Here is a 13,085-nt window from a genome sequence, read left to right as displayed (position 1 = left end):
AAAAAAAAAAAAAAAAAAAAAAAGTCACTTTAAATGTGAAAAGTTTCCAACAACAGTAGGTGTTTCAATATGGCTTTTATTCTTTTTACAAAATAATCAAGTTTTTTCCTTCGACAAGCAGATAAGCCGAACAAAATGCACACACCCATATATCCAGAGAGAACCACTGCTGACGTTTTAGAGTATATCTTTCCAATCTTTTGTCAAAAATACATATATATAATTAAGTGTATACATTTCTTCATATCCTTTTATAGGAATTCCATTGTATTATCACGTTGTAGGAAGATAAACAATTCTCTGTTGTTGGATATTTATGTCATTCCTAGTGTTTTGTCGTTCTAAGCAACACTGATGAATGTCTTTGTGGTAAAAGCCCGTCATACATCCACAGTCACCTTTTGAGTGGCTGAAAATTGACTTGTTCTTTCAAAAGCAATGAACATTTTTTAAAGCTTTCGGTACAGTCTCTCAAATTATTGCCCAGAAATGTACTAATTTACACTTTAGTAGTAGTGTTAGATTGTGATTTTCCCCTCTACACTAATAGAGTTAACACTGCCAACCTTTAACATTATTCGCACATTAGGTAACAAAAGATTTTATGTGAATTCTAATTTCTTTGTTTTTTTGGGGGGGTCAGGTTGAATATTTTTTCATATGTTAATTGACCATTCTAATTCCTTCTTCTGTGGATTATTGCTTTGTGCCTTTTGCCTATTTTTCTAGCATGTTCATTCTTTTCCTGTTAATATTTACAGGTGATTTACATATTAAGGACTTTTTGTCCAATATATTGCAGTTTTTCCCCCTACTGTGTTGTATCCTCTGGTTTTGATTGTAATTCCTTTTTTTGTTTGTTGTCTAGTTTTCCATTTTGTGTAATTTGCGTAGCAGAATTTTTTTCTTCATAGTTTTTCTATCTTTGGTGTCAGGTTTAAAGAAAATCTTCCTCCACTCAAAATTGTATAAATAATCATCTGTATCTAGTATTTTCATGATTTCGTTTTTTAAACTTATTTTTTTTAACCCATCAGGAATGTATTTTGTCATTTATTTCAAAGATGTTTTTCCTTACCAAATGATTAGCCAGTCTTCTTCGCTTGCCATCCACTGAATAATTAGGCTTTCTCATTTGTTTTTTTGGGGGGGGGGGGGGACAGGATCTCACTCTATCGTCCAGGCTGGAGTGCAGTAGTGCAGTCTTGGCTCACTGCAGCCTCGACCTCCTGGGCTCAAGTGATCCTCCTGCTTCAGCTTCTCAAGTGGGCTGGGAATACAGACATGAGCCACCAAGCCTAATTTTTTTTTTTTTTTTGAGACGGAATTTTGCTCTTGTCTCCCAGACTAGAGTGCAGTGGTGCCATCTCAGCTCACTGCGACCTCCGCCTCCCAGGTTCGAGTGATTCTCCTGTCTCAGCCTCCCAAGTAGGTGGGATTACAGGCACCCGCCACCACACCCAGCTAATTTTTTTTTGTATTTTCAGTAGAGACACGGTTTCGCCATGTTGGCCAGGCTGGTCTCGAACTCCTGACCCCAGGTAATCCACCTGCCTTGGCCTCCCAAAGTGCTGGGATTACAGGCGTGAGCTGAGCCACTGCGCCCAGCCAATTTTTAAAAATTTTTCATACAAGTAAGGTCTCACTGTGTTGCCTGGGCTGGTCTTGAATTCCTAGGCTCATGCAGTCCTCCTGCCTCAGTCTTCCAAAGTGCTGGGATTACAGGCATGGACCACTGCACCTGACTTCATACTGGCTTAAAATCCCTTTCTTAACATAAACTGAATTTGTATGTATTCATGAGCGTGTTTTGGTCTTTCTGTTTTATTCCATTAAATTGATCTGTCTGTTCCTGCTTTATCCCCAACAGATCCTGTATTAAAAGTAACTCTTGCAGTGTCTGATCTTCACAAGTCCTTGAACTACTGGTGTGATCTACTGGGAATGAAAATTTATGAAAAAGATGAAGAAAAGCAAAGGGCTTTGCTGGGCTATGCCGATAACCAGGTGAGCAATCTTGGAGAAGAATAACTAACCTGTTACTTTGAATTTGGCTTATAAATGAAGCTTTTAAATGGCTTATAACCTATATGAATGAGGTTAACATGAAGGTTGTTCCCATAGTTTCTTCACAGTGTTTCAATATTTATATAGATAAACAGAAAATGAAAATAAATGATAACCTCACCACCCAGATATTACCTTGTTTATATTTGCGGATATATCTCTTCAGAAGTGGAATTGCTTAATCAAAGAGATTGAATGGATTTTTTTTTTTTTTTTTGAGATGGAGTCTCGTTCTGTCGCCCAGGCTGGAGTGCAGTGGCGCGATCTCGGCTCACTGCAAGCTCCGCCTCCCGGGTTCACGCCATTCTCCTGCCTCAGCCTCCTGAGTAGCTGGGACTATAGGTGCCCGCCACCTCGCCCTGCTAATTTTTTGTATTTTTGGTAGAGACGGGGTTTCACCGTGTTAGCCAGGATGTTCTCGATCTCCTGACCTCGTGATCCGCCCTCCTCAGCCTCCCAAAGTGCTGGGATTACAGGTGTGAGCCACCACGCCCGGCGCCTTGAATGGATTTAATGCAAGATCTTTTTCGCCTTCTTTTGCTAATAACCCATCATTTGAGCACGATGAAGTCCTTGCCCTTTGACCCTGCAATTCTACTCCTAGAAATTATTTACAGATGTGCTCAGCACACAGCGGCACACAGAAGTGTGTGCAAGGTTGTCTGTTGCAGCATTGTTTGTAATCACAACATGTAAGAATTTCAGTGTCCTATAGATTAGAGACATACTTCAGTAATTTACGGTTCATTCGTGGAATGGATTACTACGTAGCTAGCAAAAAGATTGAGGCAAATCTTTATGTATTGATACGATGACATTAAGTGGAGAAAAACAAGGAACAGAATAATTTGTAAATTATGCTACCATTTGTGTAAAAAAAGACATAGATGCGTGCATGTGCAGTGCTTCTAGAAGGACACACAGGAAACTGCTTACTAGTCTCCGGGGTGAGAGTAGGCTAGAGCCTTAGTTTTTACTTTATTCCTTTTGTATATACTGTTTGAATTTTTCTACCACGTACATGTAATGTAGAACCTGTTCCAAAAAATAACCCCCTTTCCTATTTCAGTGTAAGCTGGAGCTCCAGGGCGTCAAGGGTGCAGTGGACCACGCAGCAGCTTTTGGAAGAATTGCCTTCTCTTGCCCCCAGAAAGAGGTAATGCTTGATACCAGAGTGTTTGAGCTCTGCGACTGGCTCGTTCAAGCCAGCTAAGAACCTTGCCCTTCCCTTCTCTAGGTCCTTTTGACTGTGGCTTCAGTATCAAGGTCAGCAGTTGTTTGAAGAGCAGTTGAGATAGTAAATTCAAACACACGGTGCCTGGGTTCTTTCTGGTGTCTGATACTCCTCTAGGGCCGACGAGGGCCGTGTCCTGAGTCGTGTATGACCCCTGGCTCACATTGCCCCTTTGTTTTCCTCAAGTTGCCAGACGTAGAAGACTTGATGAAAAGGGAGAACCAGAAGATTCTGACTCCCCTGGTGAGCCTGGACACCCCAGGGAAAGCAACAGTACAGGTGGTCATTCTGGCCGACCCTGTAAGTATTCCTCAGGCAGGGGGCAGGCTGGACCAGCCTGTTTCTTCAAGGATGTCTTTGGCAGGTGTCTTTTCTCTTTATTGGTGTAGGACGGACATGAAATTTGCTTTGTTGGGGATGAAGCATTTCGAGAACTTTCTAAGGTGGATCCAGAGGGAAGCAAATTGTTGGATGATGTAAGTGTCATTTCTACATTTGTGTCACCATGGGCCTGAGGGGGGTGGCATTAAGTGTATGTGGGAGGGCCTACACAACAGGGTCCAGGTTCTTACTATCAGAACCACGTCCTTTCGCTGTTGGGTTGACCAGAGCCAAGGACCGATGTCTTCACTGCCACCTGTGTAGACCGCTTGTCTAGACTCAACATTTGTGCCTTGCCACAACCTCAGGCTGCCCTGGAAGCACTGCTGCTGGATCCGTCCTTATTCTGCTCTCTGCATGGAGATGCCTCCATCCCATCCCCCTCAGCTCTGCAGCTCCTTTGATCATCTCTTCTCCATTCTGCAGCATCAGTCTCTTTTTTTCTAGTGAGTTATTCTCGCCAGCATGCAAACAGGTGCTGAAAGCTCCCATCCTTTAAAAACCTTTTACTGACCCAATATCTCCTCTCCAGATTCTTCTTCTGAAAATCTGAGTGCGCACCGTTTCCCTTTCTTACGCCCTCTCCAGATTTCTTCTTCTGAAACCCTGAGTGCGCACCGTTTCCCTTTCTTACGCCCTCTCCAGATTTCTTCTTCTGAAACCCTGAGTGCGCACCGTTTCCCTTTCTTACGGCCCTCTCCAGCATTTCTTCTCTGAAACCCGGAGTGCGCACGTTTTCCCTTTCTTTACGCGCCCTTCTCCAGATTTCTTCTTCTGAAACCGCGAGTGCGCACCGTTTCCCTTTTCTTACGCCCTCTCCAGATTTCTTCTCTGGAAACCCTTGAGTGCGCACCTTGTTTCCCTTTCTTTACGCCCTCTCCAGATTTAACTTCTTTCTTGAAACCCTGAGTGCCGCACCGTTTCCCTTTTCTTACGCCTCTCCAGGAATTCTTCTTCTTGAACCCTGGAGTGCGGCACCGTTATCCCTTTCTTTACGCCCTCTCCAGATTTCTTCTTCTGAAACCCTGAGTGCGCACCGTTTCTCTTTCTCGCCTCCCGTTTTCACTTCGGTCTGTTGTGCACTGGCTCTCGTTACTCAGTGAAGTGCTTTTGTTTCTTGCCAAATATAGCAACTACTTTTAGATTCTCATCAAACTCAGTAATTCAGAAGCATTCAAAGTAGTTTTTGGATCCTGGCTCCTAGCATGTACCTGGCGTGTACTAGACGTTCTGCGAATACTTTGTTGAGTGATTAAAGGAACAGATCTGTCTTTCTTGGTTCTGTCACATAACTATGTGACTGACCTTAAACAGTTTACTTAAATTATTTGAACTTTAGTCTCCTTATCCAAAAATTTCAGAAAATAAGAGTGTCTATCTCATCAGCTTGTTATAGTTTATAGAGCTTGGCAAATTACATAATAGTAGATGCACAATTAACGTTAAAGCAGGAAATGTATAGAAAATACAGTCTTTATACATTTTATTCTGAAGGAAGATAGAATCTCAGTCATCCTCTCAGCTGACAAATTTGCCAGACTCTTTCTCCTCGCTCTTTATTTACTTACTTAATTAATTAAATTTTTTGAGATGGAGTCTAGCTCCGTCACCCAGGCTGGAATGCAATGGCGCAGTCTCAGCTCACTGCAACCTCCACCTTCCAGGGTCAAGCGATTCTCCTGCCTTGGCCTCCCGAGGAGCTGGAACTATAGGCACCCGCTACCATGCTGGCTAATTTTTGTATTGGTAGAGACGGGGTTTTGCCAGGTTGGCCAGGCTGGTCTCAAACTCGTAGCCTCAAGTGATCCACCCACCTCAGCCTCCTAAAGTGCTGGGATTACAGGTGTGAGCCACTGCGCCTGGCCCATTTTATTTTATTTTTTGAGATGGATTCTTGCTCTGTCACCTAGACTGGAGTGCAGTGGTGCAATCTTGGCTCACTGCAACCTCCACCTCCTGGGCTCAAGCGATTCTCCTGTCTCAGCCTCCTGAGTAGCTGGGATTACAGGCACATGCCACCATACCTGGCTTATTTTTGTATTTTTAGTAGAGACGGGGCTTCAACGTGTTGGCCAGGATGGTCTCGAACTCCTAACCTCAGGTGATCCGCCTGCCTTGTCCTCCCAAAGTGCTGGGATTACAGGCGTGAGCGACCGCACCTGGGCCCATTTTATTTTTTTAAGACGGGGTCTCTGTCAGCCAGGCTGTAGTGCAGTGGCATGATCTCAGCTCACTGCAGCCTACGCCTCCTACACTCAAGTGATCCTCCCACCTCAGCCTCCCGAGTAGCTGGAACCACAGGTGTGTGCCACCACGCCTGGCTAATTTTTGTATTTTTTGTAGAGATGGGGTTTCACCATGTTGCCCAGGCTAGTTTCGAACTTCTTGGGCTCAATCGATTGATCCATCTTGGCCTCCCAAAGTGCTGGGATTATAGATGTGAGCCAGCACACCCAGCCTGTGCTCACTCTTCCACAGCACTGATGAACTCCTGCTCCCTGGCGATCCTGACATTTTCTTTTTCTTTTTCTTTTTTTTTGAGACGGAGTCTTGCTCTGTCGCCCAGGGTGGAGTGCAGTGACGCGATCTCAGCTCACTGCAACCTCTGCCTCCCAGATTCAAGCAATTCTCCTGCCTCAGCCTCCTGAGTAACTGGTAGCTGGGATTACAGGCACGCACCACCACGCCTGGCTAATTTTTGTATTTTTAGTAGAGATGGGGTTTCACAATGTTCGTCAGGCTGGTCTTGAACTCCTGACCTCAGGTGATCTGCCCGCCCCTGCCTCCCAAAGGGCTGGGATTACAGGCGTGAGCCACTGCGCCCAGCCATCCTGCCATTTTCATCTCCCTGACAGTTTCTCCTCAGACACGGGCACCTCTTTCTGTGTCTCATCCCAAAGTGTTTTTTACCCATAGCCCTGCTTTGCCGTTTTTCCCGTTCTGCATTCTTCCTCTACTCTGGTGAGGGCTTGCCTGCGACTCTGCTTACCCCTGCTCTGAACTTCCATCATCCTTGCTCCAGCTTCCTCACTTCTAGTTTTTAACTCCTTCCTGAGCTCAGACAAGTGGTTGTTGTCGATGAGGCATAATTTAGGTAGAATTTAAATGTGTTTTGACAGTTGTGTTTACTCATACAACCATTACTCAAAATACACACCATTTTCCCAGGAAGTTCCCTCATGCCCACTTCCAATGAGTTGGCTCTCTCATCTCCCAGATCAGCCGCTATTCTGACTTCTGTCACTGTAGGTGAGCTCATTCTTGGACGTCATACAAATGGGATCATTCAGTATTCTCTTGTGCCTGGCTTCTTTTGCTCAACGTGGTTTTGAGATTCTGCCGCCGTGTAACTGCATATCACAGCTTGATGGTTTTTTTTTTTGTTTTTTTTTTATTGCTGACAGATACTCAATTTTTTGAATATAACAATTTGCTAATTCATTCTTCCAGTGGTGGACATTTGGTTTGTTTCTAGATTTTTTATCTAAGGAAGACTGCCATGAACATTCTTGTGTAAATCTTGTTGTAGATAGATAAATGTTTCATTTCTCTTGAGTAAATATCTGGGAGTAGAATTGCTTTTACCTCATAAGAAAGTGTCAGTCATTGAAAGTAATAGGACTATTGTTTGTCTATGATAGGTCCAGTTGTTCTTCATTCTCACCAACACTTATTTTGCTTTTTGTGGTTTTTTTTTTACCTGTTCTAGCACATGTGAAATGGTTTAATTGGTGCAATCAAGTGATCCTTCCGCCTCAGCCACCCACGTAGCTAGGGCTACAGGTGCACCACTATGCCCAGCTAATGTTTTTTATGTTTGTAGAGACAGAGTCTCACTGTGTTGCCCAGGCTGGACTCCAGTGATCCTTCCAGCTCAGCCCCACAAAGGTTTAATTTTTATTTCCCTGATGACTGCAGGGATATTTCAGTGATGTTGAGCAGCTTTTCATGTGCTTATTAGCCATTTACTTCTTTTTGTGAATTTTATGTTCAAGTCTTTTGTCCATTTTTTAATAACTTTTAATATTTCACGATGAAAAGTTCCAAATATGCAGAACCGAAGAGAGTACAACAGATCCTTATGTGACTCTTACCTCGATGAAGAAGAGTCATTCCTCTGAAAAATTCCAAATATGCACAACCGAAGAGAGTATGACCGACCCTTATGTGACTCTTACCTCCACTCTGTACCATAGTTTCTCATCGTTCCTTCATCACTTGCAAATGCAAGTATTTTTCCCAGCCATTAATTGAGTTTTTGAAGACCAGGAATTTTTTATTTTGGTGAAGTCCAGCTTATGAACTTTTTCTCTTATGTGTAGTACTTTTTCTGTCCAGACCAACGTTATATCCCGAGAACCTCTTCACTTAGGAAACCCACCATGTATCAAACTCAGCGTGTCTATGACCTATCTTACCTCAAATCCATTCCTCTTCCAGTAATATTAAATAAAGGCTACTTGGGAGTGTAGATTCTGGAAACCTCAGTCTATGTTCCTGGGTTGCCGTCTTCAAGGTTGGCCCAGATAAACTCTCTATTTATACTAAAAATATGTAAATAAATAAAAATAAAAAGAAATAAATGCTACTATGTCAATACATTCTTAAGTGCCTTATTTTTATTTATTTATTTTTTTTGAGACAGAGTCTCACTCTGTTGCCCAGGCTAGAGTGCAGTGGCGTGATCTCAGCTCACTGCAGCCTCCGCCTCCCAGGTTCAAGTGATTCTCCTGCCTCAGGAGAGTAGCTGGGATTCCCGAGTAGCTGGGATTACAGGCGTGCACCACCATGTCCAGCTAGGTTTTGTATTTTTAGTAGAGAGAGCGTTTCACCATGTTGGCCAGGCTGGTCTCGAACTCTTGACCTCAGGTGATCTGCCCGCCTTGGCCTCCCAAAGTGCTGGGATTACACCCAGCCTTAAGTGCTTTATATACATTCTCTGATTCGTACCATAACCTGTAGGTTGATAGCATCAGCCTTTGCAAATGAGGAAGCCGAGACTAAGGATGATTAAGTCATTGGCCCTCACCCTTGAATACCATACACTAAGTGGCAGGTAAGGGCTTGGATGGTGATGAAGTTCTTTCCCCTCACCCCTGAGGACCACACACTGAGTAGGAGCAGGCAGGGCCTGGACGGAGCGCCTTTCAGGCTTTACCGTCAGTCCTTTTTCTTCCTCTGTGCCCTGCTCCCTCCCTGGACAGGACAGCGTATCTGTGATCCTGGTTGTTCCCACTGGAATCCTCAGAGCCGGTTTTGGTGTTATTTTGTTGTGTTTTGTTTTTTAATATTTAATAGACGTTTTAGATTTACAGACAGTCACTTTTGAACATTATTTCTCCTCATCCTTAAATTATTTTAGCTGTTAGTCACCAAGAGCTGTGAGTTCTACCTCTGAAATTTCTTCTGCCTTTCAGCTTTCCCTTTGAAAAGCCTCATTGTCACCTTACGGTCTGTCCCAAAGCAAACATCCAGTCATTTTTAAAACTGTTTAATCTGATAGCTCTCTCTTGCCTCTGAGATAAATTTCAAACTCTCTGACAGAGCATGTGACATATTTGGACATTCTCTACCCTCTGACCTTCTGTCCTGCCTCCCTCCCTAAGTCCCCTAACCCATCCCCATTCCAGTCCCACTGAACTGTTACATTAGCTAAGATTCATCTTCTTGCATCCAACCCAACGGGTTTTTTCCCCCTCCTCTTTTAATTGTCCTTCAACACTTAAAAGCTTTCTTAGGTTTGGCCAGGTGTGGTGACTCACGCCTGCAATCCCAGCACTTTGGGGGACCAAGGTGGGTGGCTCACCTGAGGTCAGGGGTCCCAGACCAGCCTGACCAACATGGTAAAATCCTGTCTCTACTAGATACAAAAAATTAGCCGGGCATGGTGGCGTATGCCTGTAATCCCAGCTACTTGGGAGGCTGAAGCAGGAGAATCGCTTGAACCCAGAAGGTGGAGGTTGCAGTGAGCCAAGATTGCACCATTGCACTCCAGCCTGGGTGATAAGACCGAAACTCCGTCTCAAAAAAAAAAAAAAAAAGCTTTCTTAGGTTCTCCAAATCATTTAATTGTTCTTTCCTCCTACTTTTTATGGCTCCTAAAAGACAGAAACATGCATATTTGTGAGCTGTGGTTTTTTAAAGCGTATCTTTGATTTTTAAATACTTACTTTCATCAAGATAATAAATCAGATAGTACTAAGATATTTTAGAAATGAAACGGTCCATCTCTGAGTTACACTTCCTAAGACAGCCACTTTCACCTTCACTGTTGCTAAATAATAAATATATTTGTTTCTTCATTTTCAATTGCCCACTCATCTTGTGACTTCCTGCTGAGGTAGATATTATAGCAAATGCTTCAAGACACACACATGCATACACACACTCTGTTATGCAAAATACTTGTTTCCATATCTGAGTTCTCAGCTGTTCTGTACACTCCTCAAAGCTTCCAGCTGTCTCTGCTGACACCCCTGAACCCAGCATGGTACCTAGCTCTTTTTGACTAAGTAAATGAATGTTTGTTCTTGCTAAACAACTAAAGGGATGCTTGTGGAACCAAAACGTTATTGTTAAGGCTTTCTACTTATTTATGTATTTTTATTTGTATCTTTATGTATATATATGAGACAGGGTCTCACTCTGTTACCCAGGCTGAGCTCGAATTCCTGAACTCAAGTGATCCTCTGGCCTCATCCTCCAAGTGGCTATGACTATAGGTGTGACCACTGGGCACGGCTCAAGGCTTCCTTTTTAATTAAGATGCCCAAACTAAACAGAACCAACATCAGAAGAGTAGGCTGGGAGGAGACTTATGAAAAAGGAATCACTCCAGGCTTCATTACTAAAACATCACATAGAGTTTCATATTCGACCTCATTATCAGACTGAGTTTCGTGATACTAAAGATTCTTGAGTGTCTGCCCAGATGCTGTGAGTGGAGTGGCAGGACTTTCTCTTTTACCTACTGCCTGGCATGCGGGTCCCTGGTCTAGTTGGTCTGCCAGCCACACTTCCTGGCTACAGGCTTTGTTTGCCCTTGACTTTGCAGAGTGAGGGTCCATAGTGGCTCATTACTCACCAGTATCTCTTGCCTCATTGAACGTAATACTCTGTACTGGATTAATACTCTTTAAATGTTAACAAAAAATTTTATTTCTCTTTTTTTTTTGAGCGGGGAGTTGGATCTTTTTTTTTAATATTAATTTTTTTATTGTGGTCAGTACAGTGAGGTATAAAGTGGGCTGTATCTTTTGTTTTTCAGACTTGGAGTAAATGTTTATTCTCTTTCTATTTTACAGGCAATGGCAGCAGATAAAAGTGACGAGTGGTTTGCTAAACACAATAAACCCAAAGCTTCAGGTTAATGGAAGACGTGATGCAGAGCAAGCTTCTGTGATTCCTGCCCAGCACCTGTGAGGCGTGACGTGTCAGTTCCTGATAAATGTTCTTCTGATTTGTTTCCCCTACAGGCAAGGAGGCTTGGGTAGTGCAGATCTGTGTATTTCAATCTTTGAAAGCTCTGATATATTTTACAAATGAAATCCAACCATGAGTGCAGGTAGAGAACGCCTGCTATAATCTACAGTGTTGCTGGGACTGCACATTCTGTATATAACTGTGTTCAATTAGTGACAGATGATTGTCCAGACTAGGACAGCGGCATGAAACATGACTTTGGTTGGGATTGCAGATGGTTAGGGTTAATTTTGAATCATGCAGATTTTATGACAGCAGCTGTTCAAGTCAGTCCAAATTAATGGCTTGTCATGGTGCCATTCCCAGCACCTGATAATGATAGGCTGTTCTGCTATCTTCTGGCAGGTTTTGACATTTTAAATTTTTTAAAGAAATTTTATTCCTTGGACCAAAAGGTTTGGTTAACCATCCCCATCTTACTTGCTTTTACATTTTGAGCATCCAGAGGAAACAGAAAGGAATGAGTGTGTGACGTTGCTGCACACCTGGCTCTGTGCAAGTTTCTTTCTGTATATATATTTTGTTTTGTTTTATTTTTTTCTGTGTATATTTTTAATCCTGACAGAACATCATGTGAGATTTCTTTAAAATGGATTAAACACTTTCTTCAGCCTGAAGAAAAGGTTTTAAAAATGTTTTCTTGTAGTTTTGTTTGGTTCTATATAACAGGTTTTAATCACTCGAAATGGCATTATATTGTGTATTCATTGAATAATTAATTTTTTTTCTAAAGTAAGCTTCCAAAATCAAGCTGTTACACCAGTCTCTAAGTCTCATCATTTCAAGTGGTGGCCAGGTTTGGATTTTTAAAAATAAACTTAGGAGATTGGAAGGAATTGACTCAGAAGATCCTGGTTCCAAAAGAACATACGTAGAATTACTTGTAAATCATAACCTCTGCTGTCCTCCCTTACTGGCAGGGCGCGGGGCATGGAAATTTTGTTTGCATTTCAGGTTATCTTCTTATAGGTGTGATACTATTATTATACCTTCACTGAGAGAAAGAAATTATCATCCAGCTCTACAGCTTTTCATTCAGCTTAAATTCTGTATCCTGGGGAAGCAATCTTGAGTTTCAAAGCAAACCAAGTTATATATGGCCCTCCTCTAGGTAATTGGTTCTTTTCTTTTTTTTGAGACAGAGTTTCATTCTTGTTGCCCAGGCTGCAGTGCAATGGCGCGATCTTGGCTCACTGCAACCTCCGCCTCCCAAGTTCAAGCGATTCTTCTGCCTCAGCCTCCCAAGTAGCTGGGACTACAGGCATGCGCCACCACGTTTGGTTAATTTTGTATTTTTAGTAGAGATGGGGTTTCTCCACGTTGGTTAGGCTGGTCTCGAACTCCCGACCTCAGGTGATCCACCCACCTCAGCCTCCCAAAGTGCTGGGATTACAGGCGTGAGCCACCGTGCCCAGCTTTTTTTTAATACATGTGGAAATTATTATATGAACTTTGAATAACCAGATAAACTTCTGCTTCTCTTTAGAATGTATGTTAATTTTCCTATTTCCTATTAGATTAAGTAATTTTTAATGTTCATCTCTAGTAATATTGTCCTCGTGAAAAGAAACGCCTTTTCCTAGTGTATTGGACTGCTATAATGTGGCCCTCGAAGTTTGTTATAGTAAAATAAGTGGTTTATATAAGTACTGAATGACTGAATAACATACACTGGTTTCCCTTTTATCTGCTTATCTTGTATTTTGCGTACCAAAACGTTTTTCTCCTAAATATACAACTGTGCATGATAGTGGGCACCATGCAGGATGCAAGATAACGCTGTGTGTCTGCACGGGACATTTTCGCTTTAGGAGATCTACCTCCTTTTATTTATTTCATTGCTTGTCATGTCTTTTGCGTTGTTGCATTTTTTGTTTTATTTATTTTATTTTATTTTATTTTTTTTATTTTTTTTTGAGAT

General features: G+C 42.4%; 1 protein-coding gene across 1 annotated transcript in view; it reads left to right on the top strand.

Annotated features, from left to right (window-relative positions):
* Positions 1 to 11,905, top strand: part of GLOD4 (glyoxalase domain containing 4) — a 22,154-nt gene extending 10,249 nt beyond the window's left edge. Inside the window, exons 5-9 of the mRNA XM_017863863.1 lie at positions 1,871 to 2,007; positions 3,137 to 3,223; positions 3,488 to 3,601; positions 3,691 to 3,777; positions 10,987 to 11,905. Coding sequence (XP_017719352.1) covers positions 1,871 to 2,007; positions 3,137 to 3,223; positions 3,488 to 3,601; positions 3,691 to 3,777; positions 10,987 to 11,052 — 491 coding nt within the window. The 3' untranslated portion in view covers positions 11,053 to 11,905. The remainder of the gene's footprint in view (positions 1 to 1,870; positions 2,008 to 3,136; positions 3,224 to 3,487; positions 3,602 to 3,690; positions 3,778 to 10,986) is intronic.
* Positions 11,906 to 13,085: the final 1,180 nt, after the last annotated feature.

This window comes from Rhinopithecus bieti, unplaced genomic scaffold (genome assembly GCF_001698545.2).
Source record: "Rhinopithecus bieti isolate Rb0 unplaced genomic scaffold, ASM169854v2 scaffold_22, whole genome shotgun sequence".
Classification (NCBI taxonomy): Eukaryota; Metazoa; Chordata; class Mammalia; order Primates; family Cercopithecidae; genus Rhinopithecus; species Rhinopithecus bieti.
The sequence above is the reverse complement of the archived record's forward strand: the minus strand, read 5'-3'. Positions and strand labels throughout refer to the sequence as shown.